Source organism: Lepidothrix coronata, unplaced genomic scaffold, assembly GCF_001604755.1.
Source record: "Lepidothrix coronata isolate B3197 unplaced genomic scaffold, Lepidothrix_coronata-1.0 Scaffold44, whole genome shotgun sequence".
In the NCBI taxonomy this organism is placed as follows: Eukaryota; Metazoa; Chordata; class Aves; order Passeriformes; family Pipridae; genus Lepidothrix; species Lepidothrix coronata.
This window is the reverse complement of record NW_016690224.1, coordinates 3,843,143-3,863,563: the sequence shown is the minus strand read 5'-3', so window position 1 is coordinate 3,863,563 and position 20,421 is coordinate 3,843,143. Positions and strand designations below refer to the sequence as shown.

The window sequence follows — 20,421 nt, the reverse complement described above, 5'->3', positions numbered from 1 at the left end:
TTGAACACAGCAGTGCAGAGTCTGACAAGGTTGTACTCTGCCTGATGTACTGCCCCTACGAAACCAAGGGATGCAAGTGGAGCAGAGCCCCTGGATGGGGACACAACTACTTGGGCAGGCACTGCTGCCTCCTCCAAACTGGGAACAAGGGTGATGGTGGCAGGACTGTCCAGCACCTCACCTTGCAGAGGTGCACTGCAGTTCTGCAGGCATCCAGTGCAGGAGGGAGTCCCTGGGGGAGCACTAAGGCAGCCTCAGCTCACACTGCAGCTCACGCAGTGCCCGAGCAGCTGCGGGGTCTTGCGGCTCTTCTTCCCCCCTCTCCTGCTGCAGCCCCGGTGCAGCTGCAGCCAGCCCTGAGACTGAGCCCTGCGATTTGGCCCCCGAGAAGCAGCTCCCTGCTGGGCCGTGGTCTCGGCAGGGCAGGGGCAGGCTGCAGCTCGGGAGAGCTCCGCCACAGTGTTTGTTGTCTAATCATCTCCTGCCCCCGTGCCAGGAGCCGAGCGCACACAAACAGTGCCGGGCTCCGGTGAGAAGCACTGCCTGCGAGATAAGCCAGGCAAGGAAAACATATCCATCTTCGTGTCTCTTGGCCTGAGATGCAGTTTCATCTGCTGGCATTTTCCTGGCGTAGGCTCAGGGCACACCACAATTCACCTGGGGAGCCAGACGCCGGGGAGCCAGCTCCCATTCCTGGCGAGAGGTGTCAGCCCCGACTGGTGCAGGGTGCGACGGCTGCGAGGAGCTGGCGGCTGAGGCCCTGTTGGTGCTCAGGGAAAGGATATAACCCCAGGCTGAGCTCCTGTGGCAGCCTGGACCTGCCTACATGTCACCAATGGTTTGCTCACCTGAGCAACAGGGCCAGACTCCCTGCCTGGACTCCCCGTGCCCAGCCGTGCACCCAGCACCCGGCAGAGCCCAGGTAAAGAGCTCCCAGCCAGCAGCCTGGACAAAGCAAGAAATGGCTGGGACATCCAGTGCCGAGCAGAGACGCGATTCCAGCCTGCGGCTGCTCAGTGTCTGATAAGGAGGTTGCTAGTGCCGTCTTGCAGCGCTCCCAACCTGTCAGCTCTCCGCAAATGAAACGTCCCGGTGAAACGCCCCCCACCCCTGGCTCCCTCTGATCCCCTCCGAAGCCGATCTGAGACTGGAATGTCTCCTGGGATGTGATTCCCTGTAGCCTGAGGGGAACTGCGTTAATAAAACCCGGCGTGAGCGGTGGAGGCGATGGGGGAGGAGGCAGGCAGGGCTGGTGAGATGAGGCTTTTATGAACAAGTCGCAGGTCTGCTGGAAATGTCCCGTCCTGTCCTCTCTCCCTCCCCCTGTCCCCGGAGTCGAGCTGTGGAATTCAGGGTGTGGGTCGAGGCTTTTCTTCACGCACGTTTCTACCCAGAGCAGCCAAGCCCCTCATCTCCCTCCCTCTCTCCCCCCACCTCAGCAAACGCTGCTGAACTCACCTCCCGGGAACAGGTACCACTCCCCAAGCCCCTCTCGGCACAGCCTCACTGCTGCTGGGACCGTCCTGCCCCTCCACATTGCTCGGGCATCTCCCCACGGGGTGTCTGTAACCAGTGGAAGGTGTCTGTCCCCAGGACGAACAAGGAAGCGTGGCCAGGGCCAGCAGTAGGAAAGAGAGAGTGCTCCCACATCTCAGCAGGACGCGGTGGCTGCACTCGTGGCAGGGAGGCAGCTGGGCTGGTTGGTGCCAGGTGAGCAGAACCAGGCAGACATGGGGCTCTGACTGAATGAAGCCGCATGAAGGCGGTAAGGATGCGAGCCAGGAGGGGAAAAAGACAGGAGAACAAGCAAACTCAGTCCAGGAAGAGAGACCATGGAAGCGTGTGTTTTATTGGTGTGAACGCTCTCTCAGCTCCCATTGGGATCAAAGTGCCTCTCACAGTGGTTACTTTGTGCAGTAGTGATTTTGTGAAGCTCTTGTTATTTTGTGCAGCTCTGCCATTCGGAGCTCATGCTACCCTAGGATGCTGTGGGGAAGGACATGTCCCACACTGCATTGCCACTAAGAAATGTTACTGGATTAAATTGGCTGCTGGACAGTCACAGAGCTCAGTTCCCAAAGTGTTTTCCCGCTTTCTCTTGGGAAGCGATTGCTGAACTCAGAGGCTGCATTATCACAAACTCACTGTGGAAGCTTTGGATGCAGGGAATCACCAAGAGAGCACACTGAAGGCTCTGAAGAACAGTCTAAAAGAAGCACCATGAGACCTTGCCCAAAGCTGGGAATGAATCCAGCATGGCATGCACAGTGTCCAGCCTTTCCAGAAAGCTGAGGAGTTTGCTCACACCACTGATTTTGCAAAGGCCAGGCTGTCCCTACAGAGGAGGATGTTTGCAGTGTTCCTATGGAGGAGCCCCTGGATGGACTCTGCACTGAGCTCAGGACTCTATGGTGGAGATGGCAGCTGAAACAAGAGCATTTCAGCAGAAATCACGACCAACCAGAGTGCACAACCAGGCTGCCCTGTGCATTTGCAGGGATTATTGACTATCCATGTGAAAAGGAGACATCAGTGCCTTCCACAGAGGAAGGAAAACATGAGCTGCAGTATTTAGTTTCCATCTGAGAAAAGGTGTCAGAAGCTAATGGCTGGACAGCTTCAATAGGACAGGGAGAGCAATGTGATTAAAACTCATGAGGCACTTTGGAGAGCTGAGACAGAGGACCTCAAATCCCAGATGTCTGTGAAATGTCCTGTAGAGGCTGCAGCACCACACAAGATCTCTCTGGCTGCTGCATGGGCTCTGTCTTTGCTTGGGAAGGGGGAGATGGGGGGATTTACTGTAATATTCTAGTTCAAAGCAGTAGCTGTTCGTGGGTTGGTGCTAACAGCCTCCTAAAGGTCACGGGTGCCTCTGCCTTGCACACAGACCCCATCCTGCTTCCGTAGTTGGGCTCATGTTGTTTTACTGCAGATGCCCGGGAGCTGTGCCCCCTGGAGCTGTGCGTGGGGAGCACCGAGGCAGCTCTCCAGGGATGTTTGCTGTCTGTGTGCAGCAGAGAGGGGGAACCAGACCAGCCACGGAGCAGCTATGCAAGAGCAGAAGGGAATGGCCTCTGGGCAGACGTTTAGGTGAAGAGGAAATGCTGAGTCCCAAGCCCATCAACCGGGACACCTCAGGTAAAGCATCAACAGGGAAAGCAGGGAGCCTGTAGAGGTGTGAGATCCCTCCAGGGCCTGCTTAGCACTCTCTCCTGCAAGGGGTGTGAGCTTGGTGCTTTGGGCTCCCTGAAACCACTTGGTGGATCCCAGCCAGAGGAGAGGCAGCCAAGGGCAGGGGCTCGTTGCTCAGATCCCCCAGACACACACAAAACAAACTCATGTTGGCTTTGTAGCTGCACTTCTGTGGCCATGAAGAAAACAAAACAAATTCACAAACAAAATCTCTGGGCTCAGGTTTGCTGTCCTGTACTGTATTCAGCAGGTGAATTGACAGTAATTGTTGTCTTCACCATCTGAGGATACCCTGGAGGTGTTTTGGTAATTTCTTGACTAGATCTGTCTGAAGAATTTGGGGTCACAAAAGTTCTTCCTTCACTTACAACTAATAGCATCAGTCTTCAGCTGGGATCAGAACATGCCTCCAAGTGCACAAACCCCACTTCTGGATGTGTGAATACAAAAGAAATGGAACTTCTGAGATGCAGCCACCACAAGGAGGTTTGAAAAAGTTCTTCTTCTACCATCTTCTTTCCCCATCAGGAGGTGAGGGCATCCATATTCCACAACTGGTACCTTCTTCCACCCACAGGCCAGCCGGGTGGGTTCAAGTGGCACAGGTAAACACAGGGATGTACCTGCACTTCCCAGCACCCCTGGGAATGGCTGAGAGAAGCCCCTTCTGATGGGGAAGAGCTCTCCAGAAACCTGGAGCACAGCAGTGTAGCTCAGGTGTGCTCCAGCAGTCAGGCCCTGGGGTTCAAACAGGAAACGCTCATGACATGAACAGATTCAGGTCCGGAAGAGCCTTCAGACCAAAAGTGGGCAAGCATGAATGAGTTAAAAGCCTTTCCTTTGCTTGATGAAATTTATTGAAAACTACATTGTTCATCTGTTGAAACTTCACAGCTGTTGAGATTGCCCTCGGGGCAAACCACATCCAAGAAATGGCATGTAGATCCTGGGAGCACGAGACTTGAAAGCTGAAACAGCACTCAGAGTGCTGCCTCCCCTCCCTTGCAGTCACGTCTGGCCATCTGCAGCTCCTCCACCAAGACGCCCTGGCTTTTCCTTCCTCCCGTTTCTCATCTTCGACTCTCGCAACGCAGTCACTTTGTTTCAGGCATTGTATCCTGGCTAAAAAGAGACTGAGACAGCAAGAATCTGTCGGGGGAGTGTGCACGAGGCCCGTGGCATCCAGAGTGAGACAGGGCTCTGTGCCACACTGCCGTGGGGGTGCCATCGAATATCACCTACCTGCGACACTGCTGTTTTATTATCCCTTGGGGAATGGTGGTGAGGCAGGACTGTGGGAAATGTGCCATTTGTTCGTGAAAAATCTGTGAATTCTATTTCGTGGAACTTGCCTGATTTTTTAAAAATTATTATTATTTCTCAGTGGCAACTCTGCTTTTTTTATAGGATAAAAAAAGTAGTGCTTGCATATTTCCATCTGACTCGAGAGCTCCATGTGAACCTGGGGACTGAAATCAGCCACTTGGCACATGCAGAATTAGGACCAGCCAGAGCTCAAAGATGAAAATAAAAGGAGGACACAAGAAACCCACTCACAAGAAAACCACTCACTGCATACATTCAGTCTTAAATGATTCATGGAGCAATTTTGAGTAGCAAACACATTGGTAAGAACTGGAGGTTTGGTTTCTTTCTTTCTTGGGGATTGTCCACAAACAAAAATATTGGCTAATTCATCAGACACTTTCTTCTGCTTTGAATAGTTTGCCCAGATCCCCGAGCAATCATCCCGTGCAATTTGCTGTTAACCTAAATAACTTAAATTCAGGTACACCCAGAGCACTGCCCAGATCTGCCCCTGCATGCACTAATTAGGGTTCCCCAAGCGCAAACCTGCAGCTCGGGAGGCAGGAGGCTCCAGCAGCATCCCCAGATGGATACCTGCTGGTGGTGGCCCGTGGCAGGGACCGGGCAGGGACGATCCACAGCGTGACATGGCTGCGTGGAGAGGGCTTTCTGCAGAAAGGTGACACTTTTGGGTGTCACCGTCCCCTAAGCAAGCGCCCCGTGAAACTGCAGCCTGGTAAAGACAGACCCGCGGTGTCGCCCCACGGAGGGGCAGAGACAGGTAGGAGACACAGGGAGGCCAGTGTTGCATTCCTTACCTGTGAAACAACCCCTTGAGATTCAAATGCTTGGGGAATTCCTAGATCTCTTTGTAGCCACATTTCAGCGGTGACAGAGTGAGGATTTAAGTGAGGCAAACTCTGAAGGGGGAGGTTATGATCTGCTTTTAGAGCAACGGGGAGAAAGCAGTTGGAAAAAAACAAACCTGCTTTTTACAAACCTTGTCCTACCCGCTCCTGGTGCTAACAGGAGGGGAGGTACTGGCCAGCCAGTGCACTGAGTTATTCAGAAATTACTGGGTTTCAGTCAATCTTTCCAGAAGTATTCAGGAATTAGTTACTATCTTTCAGATTTATATGTCCCTAAATCTAGAGTCAACCTTCAAGTGCAGGCAAGCCCTAACACTCGAACTATGTAAGGAGGGATCTTCTGGAGCAGGGGAAGATAGAGAGGCAGAAATGAAGCTACTTGATTGAATCAAAGATCAAATTTAGGCTGAAAAACAGAGGAGTTAGGAAGTTTGGCCAGGGAAGAAAACTGTTGCAGGGATATTTAGATGCAAACAGGGCCCTCCTGCAGCAGTCCCTCAGCAGGAGGATGGCTCCTCGGCAGGGTTCTCACAGGGAGACCTGCCACAGTACTTCCACCTCCGGTGCTGAGGACTCTCCAGCTGGGAGCAGAGGGCTTGCAGTGGGTGGTGTGTGTGCGGGTGGAGTTGTGTACACTCAGGCTCTCAGACAGCCACAATAAATTATCTCATTAGTAAGCCCAGGGTAGCTGTGCTCCTCAGCACATACCCGGCCTCCCACTGCACAGAAAAACTTTGTGTCTAATTAACCAAATCAAAGGGTCCCCCAGACGCAGCTTAGAGGGACGCGCTCAGCTTGAAACCCAGGCTCCTTCAGCAAGTTGTTCTGCGCGTGGTGGAACTAATGAATCCTGATTTCTTATGGCTGGAGCTCTGGCATTCCCTGCACCCCCTGCAAGTCTGTCCTCTCCTCCCCCCGGCACATGCTGAGCTTCTTCCTATGGCCAGGAAAAACCAAGAAGGGAAAGGAGCCCGTGGTGTGTCGGCCCCAGCCCCACGCCCTGCTGGCTCGTCCACGCTCACACGCTGATGGCAGAGAGCTGAGCTCTCTCCCGGGGGTTTCTTGCACCAAGGGGCTCTCTGAGGTCACCCTTGTCTTCCCTCCTGCCTTTTCTCTCTCCTGCCTTTAAGATCTGTTTGCGCACAACTGCTTGTGGCTCATCCGGATGGGGCTGCACAAGGAAGGGAACCCTGCTCCTCCAGGACCCGTGGCTGGGAAAAGGAAAAAGTGCAGGTGCTGCTGAGGCAGGGGCTTTCCAGTCACATTCCTCTGGTTTTACAGTTGCTTGGCCCCCTCTCTATTAGTGGGAAAAGACAGGCAAGTGCCAGATGTAAAATGCTGCTATTCCAGCTGAAAGCAGAACTGCACAGCTCCTGGGGCAGGCGCTGTGGGAGGAAGGATTTGGGGGTGTTACCCTGCAGACGAGGAGACCAAAGTGGTGTTTGTTTGAGGCACAATCCCTTTCTCTCCTCGGGAGCTGCAGCTCCCCCCGCCCACCCAGCTCCTGCACAGAGGGGGCTGCTTGCTTTACAAATGCTTTTCTCTTCCCCTCGTGCTGGAAATTTGACTCTACAAAAACACTTACACAGCAGCTAATTGCCAGTCCTGCAGTGACTTAGCTCTCTAATTCCTGCCAGTCAATGAACCAGCCCAAAGAGCTGGTTTTCATAACGTGCTGAATATACGAACACAGCCCTGGAGACATAACATAGCTGGGATTTTTTTTTTCCTGGACAACTTCTGGATCCTTCTCAATTTTGGAAATTCCTTTCACTCCACAGGGCATAAGGAACATCCGAAGATGGAGCTGGCAAGAAGGGCCATTTTGGGGAGGTGTTGAACCGACACGGACCAACAGAGGCCCTGGAAACCAGCGGGGGTGCCAGGGAAGAGATGATTGTCAGGAAATTGGTTTGAAGGTAAAACTGGCGTCATCCAGCCTGTCTGTTCGTGATTTGAGGGCTCATCATCATCTTCTCATGGATTCCTACTGCCCAACAATGTCCACGCCTTGCAAAGTGTTCCTTGATCTCCTGGTTTGTATCCAGAGGGCTGCTGCAAAAACTGTTATGCTGGCCAGTGGCTTAGACCACATCATTCCTCTCTGAGCTCCTCCCTGGCACCCTCTTTTCTCTGCCCCAATTGTGGAGTGCTCATCTTCCCTCTCCCAGCCCATCATTATCCACCTCTCCTCCACCCATTGTCTCCCATGCAACAGAGGCCCTCTCCATGCCCATTCCCAACAAGCCCCTTCATGCTCTGCTCCACACCTGGGAGAAGCATGCTCTGAGCAGTTGCAAAGCCACCACACTGCCCTTTTTGCAGCTCTCCTTTGTCACAACACCTTCATTAACCATCATGGGAGAGCTGCTGTGCTCAGCTCATCCCTTGCCAGCAGTGCCTCCCTGCTCCCTCTCTTTCTGCCCTGCCTGGAGTGCACAGAGCTCTGTCCCTCTGTGGCTCTGCAGTAGTCGTGGCCCTCACCCAGTGGCTGGACCACAAAAACGGGCTAAGCCACGTTAGGGCCAGTGACCCTAGAGATGGTGAGTGGCTTCACTGGCAGGTGCTGAATTTGGGCACAGCGAGGTACCAGTTCACCCCTGAACATGTTTGTTGTCCCATTTGGACTAGGGCAGCACAGTGGGACAGACTGAAAGGCAAAGTCAACTCCAGCTTTGGAGTGAGCAGAACCATGGTCAGTGTCTGCTACGGAGCCATCATACGAGTATAAATCATTCCTGCTCCTCCCTGAAAGGAGGATGGAGCCAGCTGGGGGGCAGCCTCTTCTCCCATGTAACAAGCAATAGGACAAGAGGAATTGGCCTCAAGTTGTGCCAGGGGAGGTTTCAATTGGATATGAGGAAATAATTCTTCACTGAAAGGGTTGTCCAGCCCTGGCACAGGCTGGGGGTGTTCCGGAATCGTGTGGGTGGGGCAGCTGGGGACGCGGGTTATCGGTGGCCTTGGCGGTGCGGGGTTAACGCTTGGAGTCGATGATCTCAAAGGCCTTTTAACGATTTATTGATTCACTGATTCGACAATTCGATAACTCACTGATTCGATAATCCCGTAATTTAATGACCCCCGGCCGCGCCCCCTCCCCGCTCCCTGAGGGCCGGACGGGCCTCGCGCGCCCCCTGGCGGCGCACGGACCTCGCGGGGGCGGGTGGGAAGAGCCCGGGGACACCCGTCTCGCCCTTTCTGCGCATGCGCCCGGCGGGATCCCATCCTTCCCTCAGTGGGGCGGGGCCGCGGATTCGGCCGCCTGACTGAGCATGCGCAGGGCGTCACGTGGTGGCGGCGGCCTTTCTTAAGGCGGCGCGCGTGAGCGGGCGCGCTGAGAAGAGGAGAGTGAGGATGGCGCGGGGAGGACGGAGCGTGTCTCGACCCGCGGCTCGGCCCGCGACCGCGCCGGCGCCCACCAGGTACTGCGGGGCACACAGTGCGGCACACCGTGACACGCGGGTCCTGTGCCGCCCCTCCTGACTCCCTTCTCTCCGCAGCCCGGCTCCAGCGGCCCCGGTCGCGGCGCCCGCGGCGCAGCCGGCGCAGCCCGGGCTGATGGCGCAGATGGCGAGCACGGCGGCCGGCGTGGCCGTGGGCTCCGCCGTGGGACACGTCGTGGGCAGCGCCATCACCGGCGTCTTCAGCGGCGGCTCCTCCTCCGAGCCGGCCAAGGCGGCGGCGCCCGCACAGGTACGAGCGGGGCTGTGCCCTTGGGCTGCCCTTGGGCGGGCGGGCCGTGGGGCCGCGGGCGGGCCGTGGGGCCACGGGCCGGGGCAGAGGGGACTGGGGGCTGGCAGGGAAGGAGGGACAGAGCCCTCCTGCCGCGGGGAGGAGGCGTCGGTGTCCCCGGGCCGCCCCCTGACCGGGCCCGTGCCCGCAGCCCCCCATGCAGCCGCAGTCGCCCTTCGGGCCCTGCCACTACGAGATGAAGCAGTTCCTGGAATGTGCCACCAACCAGCAAGACCTGACCTTGTGCGAGGGCTTCAACGAGGCTCTGAAGCAGTGCAAGTATAACAACGGTGAGTGTCCCCCATCCCTGCAGAAGGGAACTGCTGCCAGGAGAGTACCTGAGAGGGTTTGAAGGTTGCAGAAGTGATCTTTTAAGGCTGTAGTGCTCTTCAGGGCTGTAGGAAGCAGTTCTGCCTCCTCTGTTCCCAGAAGGGCACTGGAAAGGGCGGGAGAAGTGATCTTGACCATACTTCTGAAGGTGGGGAGGCTGTAGGTACCCTCTTAGCAGATCCTGTTTTGCTGCCATGGGAAGCCTGCTGTTTTTCCCTAGCTGATTCTCTAATTCTTGCTGCATTTATTATAAGTTGTTGTCAGAAGTTAGGTCTTGATCTGGTCACCTGAGATAAGAGAGCTTTTAATTCTAGCTGCTGGAACATGTACCTAATGCTGAACTTATGCTTCTTCCCTGTAGGTGTTTCTTCTCTCCTGTGAAGAATCTGCCCCCTTGTAGGGAAGAGGATCGTGGTGTAGAGCCCTGCTATCCATGGGGAGCAGAAGGACAGACAGGGAGTGAGCTGGAGGGAGTAGACTGACCAGACAGGAGCATTCTAGTGGTAATTCACTTCTGAACTAGTAGGGAAGGAAAGGAACAATTGGACCCAAGGGTCTTTAGAATTCAGATAGTGCTATATTTATTACAGAGAAATAAAGGAATTTATTTGGACCTGTCACTTGTGCACGTTCTTTATTTAATTCTCAAGCTAAAATTAAGCTACCAAAATGTTAACAGTATCAGCTGCTTAAAGGACAAGGCACTACTGTGTGTTCCCTGCAAATAGGAGGTGCAGCCTAGCAAGGACAGAGCCTGCATGACTTGGCAAAAAGAGATCCAGACCTCAGCTGAGGCTGCACTGGCTGCCCTCCAGGCAGAGGAGAGGCTGGAGAGAGGTAATCCAAGATGTGTCTAGAGTATTTTCAGTAACAAATTATTTTTCTATAGATATCCTCCTCCTGGAGAGCTGTTCTGACTTAGAGCTAAGACAATGTGACCTGTCTGGCTGTGGGACCTTGGGTACAGTTGGCTGATCTTACTTAAAAGCTTTAGCAGATTATGCAATGTTCTCAAGGTCACTGGCAACAGGTGAAGTTTGGAGCTGCTTTCCTCTTACAGTCACCTTGGCAGAACAATCTCATGAGTGCTGCCCTCAGACTGGCCTCTGGCAGAGCACCCTGTTCTTTACGTTGGCGTAAAAGAGAATTTTGAGGCTTCAGATGGAGTTTTAGTGGCACAGCAGTGAAACCATGACACTTTCAGATGCTTAACTGATGCATTTTCATGGCAGAATGAGTCTATTAACCTTTTGACCTCTGACTTGAATACTGGACAAGTTCTCAGCTGGGATTTGTGCGGAAATCCAGGTCTAGATGGTAAATGCTGGCAGCAGATATTGGAGGCTGGTGTTGAAAGTCCTGCCCCTTCTAAATGTCATAATCTAAATTCTTGGTAGATAATGTTTTGAGCTCTGTCTGGCTTTATTGGGGTGCCTTGTGCTCTCCTGAGAAACAGCCAAGAGCAAAAGCAGATGCCAGAGATTCAAAGCCAAAGTGCTGTGTCCTGAACTGTCCCAGTGTGAGCAGGGGAGAACCACTCTGAAGTTAACTCCATTTCAGAAATAAATTTAACGTTGGTGTGTGCTAGTCTGGGTGGAGAAGCTGTTAAGGAGAACCAGCAGGAGCACCTGCAGCAGGTCTGTTCTGTCTTTGGCCCATCTTGGCAAAGAGCTGCTTCTGTAGGGGAAATGGGCTGTCTCTGGAACAGCCTTTCCTGGTGACCCCAGTGGAGAGTCTCTAGAAGGCACTGACAGTGTGGTGACTGTGGAAAGCTGGTCCATCCAGTGATGTGGGTGCGTGTTCCTCTGGCTGCTTGTGCAGGGGGGTTGAAAGGAGGTGCAGGTTCTTGTCACTGGAGAGCGCAGGCCATGCCATGGGAACATGAATGACCCCTGGATGCTGCTTGTGCCTGGCTGTGGTGCTGTGTTTGCCTGGTTTGTCAGGATGCAGCTTTGGATGTAGTGTGAACCTTTGAGGAGCAGGGCACCCCAGGAAGAGGATCTCAGTAGCAGGGCACTCTTGCTGAACTAGGAATAAGCTGGGGAGGTGGCTGAGTCCTGGTGGTGGCTGTGCTGTGCGTGTGACCAGGAATGGGTCTGTTCCTCATTTAGGGGTCTTGAACTCTGAGCCCCTCTTCTTCTTTGAGGTGGTTTTGTTCCTTAACTGGGTGCTGATGTGGGGCTGAGCCTTCCTCTGCGAGGTTCCCTTCCTCCACTGGTCTCTCCTCTGCGTCTTTGCTGAGAGCTGCTGCAGCCGATCTGTGGAGTGATCAACCCCCTCCAGAGCTGTGTGTTCTGCTGGGTGGGTTGCCCCTTGCATGTTGAGCAAGGCACTGCCACCCTGTGAGACCACAGCCTGGGAGAGACACTTCTGGATTTCCCAGTTTCTCCTGTTCTCCCTGTTTCTCCCAAGGAAATGTCCCCTCTTTGCCAAGGGCAATCTGGGCAGGCTTCTGCCTGCTGTGGGGTGGGAGGGCAGCAGGTCCCTGCTGTCCCACTAACTAGGAAGTGTTCTGCAAACTAGCTCTGGTTTCTGATTGTCCCTTCCCTTGCTGCCTGAGTGCACTCACTGCCATAGCCATAACCAGCCCTTAAGTGGGGGTTAGTCCCATGGGTGCTGAGGTGGGCAGAGGAGTCATGCCGGCACCCTTGGCTCCTCTCTGGGTGTCTGGCTCTTACCTGTTAGGTCAGGGTAGTGTTTCTCCAGGTCCTCTAGCAAGGATTCATAGGAGGTGGCTTCAGAGTTTTTGTCTCCTGCCAGCAGAATGAGAGAAATGGATTAGTCTCTCTCCTGACTGCAAACTGAAGGCTTGTTACTGGGGCAGGTGGTTCAGCCCACGAAAGGTTCCTTGTCCCCAAGAGTAGTCACCTCAGACAAAGGTTCAGCTCTAGCTCTTCATCTGAGCTGGCTTCTGCCTCCTCAGAGCTCCTGTGCTAAGTGACTGCTGAGTAGAGCCGCTCTGGAAACCCACCCCTCTGCCCCCACCCAGAGCTGTGCTGTCCCAACGAGGATCTTACGGATGACTCTGATGAGGATGTAGTGCTCCCTTTCCCGGAGGTATTTACTGCTGTATTCGGATGCAGGGTTTTCCACTTTGCTCAGGTTCATCAGGGTGCCTGTTTCATCCAGAAGATCAATGCAGTCTGGAGGGAGAGACACATGGTGAAGGAAGCCCAGTGTGTCCCTGTGTGGCCAGCATGAGCCTGTGGGGTTTAGAGTATTCTCCTTAGCAATTTAGCTTTGAAGAGAATCTATCAAGGTCTGGAGTTGCTGCCCCTTTCCCTGTGTTTTAGGATGGTCCGTGACTCCCATGTGACCTGTTTGCTACCCTCTACTGCTCTTTGTGGGTGGGTGCTGGTCCCTTGGAGCCCCCTGCCCAGGAGCACTCGTACCTTCAGGCCTGCACTGACACTTCCTCTTCAGGTGGGTTGTGAGGATCAGAACAGAGCACTGCAGGTTCACCATCACTTGGCAGTTGGCTGCAGACAGAGAATGAGACCCGAGATGTGAGCGTGGTCACGTCAAATCCAGGAGCCCCATGGATGTGGCAGGAGGCACAACAGGTGGCTCAGAAGTGCCCACTGTGTAGCCAGCAAAGGCAGGATCCCCATGTGGCATCACCAGGGCTTTGAGGTGCTCCTTTACAGCCACATCTGCTGGTGGTTGGCGTTGGGAGTGCCCCAGGTTAGGGGAGGGGATGAACACTTTGATGTGGGAAAAACAGTTCTGACTGATGAAGTGTCTCTGTCCTTCAATACAGTTTCATTGAGCGTGAGCAGGAAAAAGCAGTGAGCTGTGGTTCTTGCCAGTCCCATTCCACAAGCTGGTCCCAGTCACAAGGGGAAAGAGCTGGAGACTGTGGCTGAGTCACCAGGGGATATTTTGGCCATGAACTCTCACCAAGTTTGTCACAATTGAGAAATCCCCAAAGCTGACACACGTCAGTGGTCAGAGCTGGTGATCCAATTCAAATAGCAGAGGGAGCAAAGGCTTAGGACTGTGTGTGTCTGACACCTTCAGCCACGAGTGTCTGGGGTCAGGCAAAGGCTCTCAGCCAACTGGGTGAGGTCAGGAGAGGGGCTGCTCATTCCATCCTACCAGCCACAAATACCTCCTCTCTGAAGCTGAGGGTCAGGATTTGAGCCAGGGAACCCTTCCCACACAGCCAGGAGCAGAAGAGCTCTGCTGGCAGCTGGCACTTCTGCCCCGTGACTTTTCTGCTTGTGTGTAGATAAGCAGGGCACCTCCCTGCAGTGATTCCCCAGAGCTGCCAGGCTGGGAACTCATCCTTGCCTCTGCCCTCCCTGTGATTAACTCAGTGCTGCTGGTGTGGTTTCCCTCCACGATTCAGTGTCTAGGCATTTTATTTCTTTAGACAGGTGAGGTGCAGGGTGCAGAGCTCTCCTGCATGTTCCCAAACCCCTGGGCATTGCTGTGCACCAGGGTGCCCTGTCCCTCCCTGCCCCTTGCGGGGGCGGTGAGGATGTCCAGGTGGGTGTCTGGCCCTAGAGCTGAGGCAAGGCTGGAGCTCTCCCCACATACCTCCGTATCTCACTGTGATGAACATGGCTTTCCTCTCCCAGAGCTGCTCCCCTTTGGTGGGGGCCCAGGACTGTGCTGAGGGGCTGCTTGTGCTGGGTGCCTTCCTGCAGGCAGTGGTGGGAGCTTCTGGAGTGCCCAGGGAACAGGCTGTGTTTGCCACTGACGCTGTTGTGGTTTCAGTAGCCAGATTTCCCAGCAACAGGGAATGGCCCCTGCAGGTTCCCAAGCCTCCTGCAGCTGCGGGGTGGGAGAAGGGGGGGTAGAGCAGAGACTGAGCTAAACAGCAGCCTTTTGGGAAGGCTGCCTGCTCTATGTGGTCCCAGCTAGTCTGAATTTCAGACTTTTTGCAGTCTCGTGGTGTTTCCTGCCCCTGTTTGTCCTGCAGCTCATCTGGGCTGTGGTGGTGCCACATCTGCCCACCCTGCTCCCAGCTGAGCCCAGCATTGCTGCAAGGGCAGTGTGGCCTCCTCTGCAAGATGATTGGATGCCCCTGGAAAAATCTGCCTGAGGATCCTGTCTGTGCTCGTCCTACTCTGGAGCTCAAGGCAGTGGGGTATTGCAGACTAGAAGGAACTGTGGGCAGTTGGAATAAAACTGCCTTTGCCTGTGTTGAGTTCCTTCTGTTCACTGAATATCTCTCATTCCTCATGCAGGAAGGGAATAAAGTTGGCAGAACAGGGTGAGCACGGGGCTGGGCTCGTAGCTGCTCTTGCACTGTGCACAGCCAGTACCTTCCTGCCCCCCTGGCCTGTCAGAGGGATGCACGTGGCTCATGTGCCAGCTGCATCTTCCATTTGGTGCCCAAATGTTGCTGTGCAATGCTCTGGCAGCAGTGGTTTGGGGGCATCATAGCATCATCCCCTCTTCCTGTGGAAAAACATAAGGATGAAATCGTGTCCCTGGGCTGGTCAGCAGATGGGGAGGACCTGAATGGTGGGAACCAGTAACAGCACTAATGTGCTCTGTGAACAAACTCCCTTTCCCTGAAATGCCCCTCCTTGCATGAGGATGTGATTTCCTTCTGCCTTGCTGGTTTTGTTTCACAGCCTCTGTCTAATACATGGACTTGATCTCCTTGGAGCATGGGACAAGTGTACATGTGACACTTCCTCACCTGGGCCCATGTGCAGGGAAATTCATGTTCACTTTGCCACCACCTTGCAGAATCGGGGGAGTGCTGGTGGGCAACAGCTGGAGCTGTGTCTGCAGCATGCTCATACCCCACTGAGCTCAGGGGCCTGGCTGCATGAAACACAAGCTGCTGATACCTGCAGGGGAAGACTTCACAAGGCCAGGAGACACCATGGCAAAGCTTCAGCCTTGGATGGGCTATGGAGTTGGTCTCATGCAGCTGTGGCTGCCTCTAATAAATCTGATAGTACAGGTCTCCCCAGGTGGGACACAGCCAGGCTTTACTGCATGTGCAGGGACTGCTGTGTGGCACCACATCCCCCTGGCAGGGGTACTACAGGCCTTGCTGCCCTCCTGCCCCACAGCAGCCCAGCTGTGCAAGGTGCTGTACGGCCCTGTCAGGTCTGACAGGCCCCTTGCTGCTGCAGGGCACTGCAGGAGGGGACCCTGCTCTGTCACAGCTGCTCTGAGGGGCCCGGAATGCAGCAGACAGATGATTGTGTGCACCAGAGCTCTGCAGGGTGGCTCAGCACAGCAGGAGTCCAGCTTCCTGCATCACATCCTTGGGTGGTGGTGATGCTTCCTCTCCAGGATCTGCCCGTCCAGAGACACAGTGCTGGGTGCTCTAATGAGGCAGCTCATTAGCTCTGTCTCAGAGCTCCATTTCCCCTCACACCCAGAGTACACACAGGCCAGTCACCTCAGGAACCTCTTGCAAATATCGTTGGCTTGGGGACACCTCAGGAGCAGGGCTGGGTGCTGCAGAGGGGAGGGAGTGGGCCATCCCTGGGTGGTGATGTGGTGGCATTGGGTGGAGTCTAAGCCTGCCTGTGGAGGGCAGGAGGCACCCACCAGTTATGGGACACTGCCAAGTGCCTGCTGACTGTGCTGCTGCAAAGGGCAGCCATGGGCTGGTGGCTGTGTGACACGGTGACTCTGGGCCCTGTGATGGGTGTCACAGACAGGAGGGGCTTCACGCCCGCTGAGCTGGCGGCCTTTGGCTGTAACGGTCTGCTGTCCTTCCGCACAGCACCAGCCGTGCTGCAGCCACCTCTCACTGCAATGCTCCCCAGGAAATGCCTTCTGACCGGTGGCTTTGGCAGCCACTCCACCGTGTTTGCCCATGGCTGCTGTTCCAGAGCTGGCCCTGGCAAAGAGGCAGCACCATCGGCAGCTCCCAGCCTGTACTGCAGGCTGAGAAATCACAGCAATGGAGCTGCAGGGGGAAGGGAGCAGCAACTTTTCTTGTGCTGCTTCTGCAATGAGATGGCTGCCAGGGAATTCTGGTACAGACTGTCTTTCATTCTCCCTGGTGGCAGCAGGGCCAGCTGGCCCCCAGCCTGTTGCCTCCACAGGACACCCTTGGCATAGTGTGGATCAGGTTCCTGGCCTCCTGTGCACCTGATGGCAGAGGGCCTGAGGCAAACAGTGTGAGACCCCAGGGAAACCCCTGTGCTCTCCCCATCTGCGAGGAGAGCTGGACAGTGATGCCTCCCCAGTGTCCAGGACAGAGGGTGGTGGGTTTGGCTGTGGGTGCAGCTGAAGGAAATGGCCTGGCCTGGGGTGAAGGAGGGCACTGGGTCACGATGCTCAGCTCTCCCCCTCTCCCTGAAGCCCAGCTGCAGCAGAGCGAGCAGCCCTGGGGAGCTGAGTCCCTGAGCCCCCTGTGTCATTTACATACACCCCACCAGCGCCATCAGCACAGTGACCTGGGTTCCTGTAGCACCACAGACCCTCTCTGAAACAGCCACCCTTCCTCTGCTTCCTGCCATGGCCCCAGACTTCATGGTCCTGCTCCTGCTGGGGACAGTGGGCACAGGTAAGGATGGGGTGGCCGAGTTAGCTGCTGTCTGGGGGGGCACTGCAGGGTGGTGGGCTGTCCAAGGGGATGTCAATCTGAGCAGGGCATTTTGCTCCAGGGCTGTGTGGGGTGATAAACAGGATGGTGGTTGGGTAATGGGGTTACCTCAAAGGGGCTGAGGGACATTTTGGGCTGAGGGTGATGGGGGGCACGGCTCAGCCCATCAGTAACTGCATTCTTGCTGCGTACAGCTTGCAGGGCTCAGCCCGTGCTGACCCAGCCCTCCTCCCTGTTCGTGCTGCCCGGGCAGACGGCCCGGCTGTTCTGCACCCTGAGCCCCCAGTACAACATCACCGAGTTCGGCATCTCCTGGTTCCAGGAGCGCCCGGGGCATGCCCTGAGGTATCTGCTTTATTACAACTCCGAGAGAGAAATGCACAAGCCTGACGAGACTCCCGACCGCTTCTCTGCTACCAAGGACCTCGCCAGCAACACCTGCATCCTCACCATTGCCTCCGCCCGCCAGGAGGACAACGGCACCTACTACTGCGCCCTGACACCTGCCTTCAAGTGGTTTTAGAAACAGGGAACAAAAGCTCTCTGTGCCCTTTCTGCAACCCTGATGCAAAGCCCTCAACAGGGAGAGCAGCAGCCCTGGGAGGGATGGAGAAAGACCTCCTCGCACGCTTGAGCAGGCCCAGCAGCGCTGCCTCGTGCTGGGAAGTGCAGCGACCTACTCTTCGACCCCAAACTTCCCCCATGGAGCACTGGAGAGCCTGACACGGTGCGAGACCTGCCAGGGACTCCTCTTGCAGCAGGAGGATGGATGGAGGGCTCCCCTGTGGCCCAGCTTTCCTGGGCTCTTCCAGCACACAGTAGCCTTGATCTGGCTCGGGCTTCTGCACAGTTTGGCTCACCTGGTAATAAAGGTTAATCCTTACCCACAGGGCTCGTGTCGTGTGTGGGGTCACCCCTGCAGGGTGGTTCGGGGTACCTGAGTCGGGAGGGCGGACTGTGGCCCTTGGTGGGATCCCTTGGGCTGGACGGAGCCCTCACCCATCCCTGGAGCAGCCCCTCATCCCCGGGGAGCCAGAGACCTCCACCCACACTGTCCGGTCCCCCTCCCCTACCCGCCCACCACAGCTTCTGAGGGAAAAGGGACACGTGTAACCCCGCTGGCACCTGTGGGTCCTTTACAAGGACGTTTTCACACAGAAAGACGAAGGATTTTCCCAAAGAAATCCCACAGAATTCAGCGCCACCACGGGGTGGCCGCACTGCGCATGCTCACCGCGCGTCGGGCGTTGGGACCCTGCGGCAGGCGCTGACATCACGTGGGGGCTGCTGGCGCTGCCATTGGCTCAGGGGAGCACAAAACCAGGAGCGTCACTTCCTGGTTACCCTCGTGCGCGTCAGGGCAGCGGGGCGGGCGGACCGGAGCGGGCGGGATGGTGAGCGGCGGATGGGGAACCTGCGCTGCTTCCCTGCCCGTGGGTTCAGCCTGGGGCGGCGGCTTGGCCCGGCTCTCCCCGCTGCTGCGGCGCCCCCCGACTCAGCTTCCCCCGGGCAACACGTTCCCCACCTCCGGCTGCGTGCGGAGCGAGGGCTCCTGGCGCTGCCCGGCTGGGCTGGGCTGTCTGTGCGGGGAGGCTCGGGCGAGCGCAGGGTTGTTTCATCAGAGCTGACTCGAAAAGGAGCGCAGCAGGGTTTTGTGGTATTCTGTTTTTGTGCTGTTCTGTTAAGTAACCTGGGTTAAGGCTCTCTCTTTCCCCCCGGTGTGTGCGGAGTTGGTGTTAGTGCTGGGGGACCTTCACATCCCGCACCGGTGCAGTGCCCTGCCCGTGAAGTTCAAGGAGCTGCTGGTTCCAGGAAGGATTCAGCACATCCTGTGTACGGGAAACCTCTGCACCAAGGAGAGCTATGACTACCTCAGGACGCTGGCTGGGGACATCCACGTCGTTAGGGGGGACTCGGAGGTAACATCAGTTCCTCAACCTGCCTTCCTGCATTGGTTGTCTTCATGAATCCTGGGGAGTCCCTCAGCATTGACCAATTCCTGAACTGTAATTCACCTGAATAAGGAGTAAGAATGAGTAAGAGTGAAGAAAAAAATTATTTTCTAGACCTTTCTTGTTGTACCAGCAACAGGAGGGCCTGAGTGTGAGGGGGTAAAACATGCACCTGGTTCCTATGAACTCAGGCACAAGTCTGTGATTGCTGAGGCCACAGTGCCCCAGCTGGCCGTGTAGCTGCAGGAATTCTCTGTGTATGATTATTTACAGTTAGGTACCCAGTTAAAGTCTCCTGCTCTCTGTGCAAATTCCTAACTCTTTACTCTGAAGTTGCTCTTGCTGGGGTATGGTACAAGCATCCTGTGGGGTCTGCACGGTGAGAGAGACTTTGTGTGCCTGAACAGTGAAGAGCAGGTTTGTGTCTTGGAAGCTGCATTGCGTAAATGAGGGGTCCTTGACTGATTTATTGTCTACCTTTCTCCTCAGAGCCTGAATTATCCTGAAAAGAAGGTTGTAACTGTTGGGCAGTTCAGAATCGGGCTGATTCACGGCCATCAAGTAATTCCCTGGGGTGATGCAGCCAGCCTGGCACTGCTGCAGAGGCAGCTGGATGTGGACATTCTCATCTCGGGACACACACATAGGTTTGAAGCATTTGAATATGAAAAAAAATTCTACATCAACCCGGGATCAGCTACAGGAGCCTACAGTGCTTTGGAAAGGTGAGTGAGGGGAGCCCTGAGCTGCCCAGCACAGCAGAGCCTGTGGGTGTCACCTGAAATGAATGTGTCTCATCGCCGTGCTGCAGAGTGCTGGCGAGGTGCTGTGGGGAGCAGGAGGCTGGATTGCTCCCTTCCCAGGGAATCCAGCGAGGCTCCCTGTTACCGGGGTTTTCTTAGCCTGGTAACATTTATATTAGACATTTTGGTCATGACAGCCCTGCACTGGTGTGTCTGGAGCTGCTTCCTGTGCCCAGAGAGGGGTGAGTTGGAGTAGCTTCTTGAAGTCGTTTGGCTTTCTAGTATCTTCCCAGAAGCTGCATTCTAATATTTTGTAGGAAATCAGACCTTTGGAGGCCCTGTCAGCTTAAATGTCTGAGCCTGACATGTTCCAGGCTAAGTGCAGCTCTGCCTGAGACACTTTTATCAGTGCCTGCAGACCCTGCAGTGTTTCCCACTTCCCTGTAGCCCTGGGCAATAAAGTATATGAGAACACATAAACATAAGGGGTGTTAATAGCAGGAGGTATAAGCTAATTGGGAAGATTACAAAGGATGTCTTCTTTCCAGGAACATCACCCCTTCATTTGTGCTGATGGATATCCAGGCTTCCACGGCTGTGACTTATGTATACCAACTAATTGAGGATGATGTGAAAGTAGAAAGAATTGAGTTCAAGAAGTACTGAATCACGTTCAAAGCCCCTTGGTGACTTCTCGCTGCCTTTCAGCCCTTCCCTTCCCCGTTCAGTCTCAGGAGCAGCAGGCCACGGTGTGGTGC

The 20,421-nt window shown here is 55.2% G+C and overlaps 4 protein-coding genes across 8 annotated transcripts in view; 3 read left to right on the top strand and 1 right to left on the bottom strand.

Moving 5' to 3' along the window:
- Window positions 1-8,719: 8,719 nt before the first annotated feature.
- On the top strand, window positions 8,720-10,053 carry CHCHD10 (coiled-coil-helix-coiled-coil-helix domain containing 10). Its single transcript, XM_017814043.1, has 4 exons — window positions 8,720-8,797; window positions 8,876-9,068; window positions 9,259-9,397; window positions 9,799-10,053. The coding sequence occupies exons 1-4, from the start codon at window positions 8,730-8,732 to the stop codon at window positions 9,816-9,818; spliced, it is 420 nt and encodes a 139-aa protein (XP_017669532.1). The 5' UTR covers window positions 8,720-8,729; the 3' UTR covers window positions 9,819-10,053.
- Window position 10,054: 1 nt separating this feature from the next.
- On the bottom strand, window positions 10,055-18,259 carry CUNH22orf15 (chromosome unknown C22orf15 homolog). Of its 3 annotated transcripts, none has more exons than XM_017814035.1 (6): window positions 18,203-18,244; window positions 13,980-14,216; window positions 12,830-12,916; window positions 12,455-12,640; window positions 12,116-12,190; window positions 10,055-11,695 (listed from the first exon to the last, which is right to left on the bottom strand). In XM_017814035.1, exons 1-6 carry the CDS (start codon window positions 18,240-18,242, stop codon window positions 11,541-11,543), a joined length of 780 nt encoding a protein of 259 aa, XP_017669524.1. In that variant the 5' UTR covers window positions 18,243-18,244; the 3' UTR covers window positions 10,055-11,540. The 3 variants fall into 3 exon arrangements, with proteins under 3 accessions (XP_017669524.1, XP_017669525.1, XP_017669526.1); XM_017814036.1 differs by having other exon boundaries at window positions 12,455-12,580; XM_017814037.1 differs by lacking the exon at window positions 13,980-14,216 and having other exon boundaries at window positions 12,455-12,580; window positions 18,203-18,259.
- The window catches only part of VPREB3 (pre-B lymphocyte 3), a 17,677-nt gene continuing 11,297 nt past the window's right edge, over window positions 14,042-20,421 (top strand). Inside the window, exons 1-2 of one of the 2 annotated variants that reach the window (XR_001874632.1) lie at window positions 14,042-16,929; window positions 17,163-17,831. Coding sequence is in view for 1 of the 2 variants with exons in the window: in XM_017814044.1 (XP_017669533.1) it covers window positions 16,881-16,929; window positions 17,163-17,491 (378 nt within the window). In the remaining variant the exon portion in view is untranslated. Of the gene's footprint in view, window positions 16,930-17,162; window positions 17,852-20,421 lie in introns of those variants that run through there. The other variant, XM_017814044.1, reaches the window with a different exon arrangement.
- On the top strand, window positions 18,262-20,415 carry LOC108496889 (vacuolar protein sorting-associated protein 29-like). 2 transcript variants are annotated; one of them, XM_017814042.1, is made up of 4 exons: window positions 18,262-18,362; window positions 18,699-18,887; window positions 19,410-19,645; window positions 20,212-20,415. In XM_017814042.1, the coding sequence occupies exons 1-4, from the start codon at window positions 18,360-18,362 to the stop codon at window positions 20,327-20,329; spliced, it is 546 nt and encodes a 181-aa protein (XP_017669531.1). In that variant the 5' UTR covers window positions 18,262-18,359; the 3' UTR covers window positions 20,330-20,415. The 2 variants fall into 2 exon arrangements, with proteins under 2 accessions (XP_017669531.1, XP_017669530.1); XM_017814041.1 differs by having other exon boundaries at window positions 18,317-18,362; window positions 18,669-18,887.

Coding starts and splice junctions, on each gene's coding strand:
- CUNH22orf15 (XM_017814035.1), bottom strand. CDS start 18,242: ATGTCAGCGCCTGCCGCAGGGTCCCAACGCCCGACGCGCG. Junction 14,217..18,202: donor GTCCCAACGCCCGACGCGCG/GTGAGCATGCGC, acceptor CCCACCCCGCAG/CTGCAGGAGGCTTGGGAACC. Junction 12,191..12,454: donor CATCCTCATCAGAGTCATCC/GTAAGATCCTCG, acceptor TTCTGCTGGCAG/GAGACAAAAACTCTGAAGCC.
- LOC108496889 (XM_017814041.1), top strand. Junction 18,888..19,409: donor TCGTTAGGGGGGACTCGGAG/GTAACATCAGTT, acceptor CTTTCTCCTCAG/AGCCTGAATTATCCTGAAAA. Junction 19,646..20,211: donor GCCTACAGTGCTTTGGAAAG/GTGAGTGAGGGG, acceptor TCTTCTTTCCAG/GAACATCACCCCTTCATTTG.
- CHCHD10 (XM_017814043.1), top strand. CDS start 8,730: ATGGCGCGGGGAGGACGGAGCGTGTCTCGACCCGCGGCTCGGCCCGCG. Junction 8,798..8,875: donor ACCGCGCCGGCGCCCACCAG/GTACTGCGGGGC, acceptor TTCTCTCCGCAG/CCCGGCTCCAGCGGCCCCGG. Junction 9,398..9,798: donor GCAGTGCAAGTATAACAACG/GTGAGTGTCCCC, acceptor TCTTCCCTGTAG/GTGTTTCTTCTCTCCTGTGA.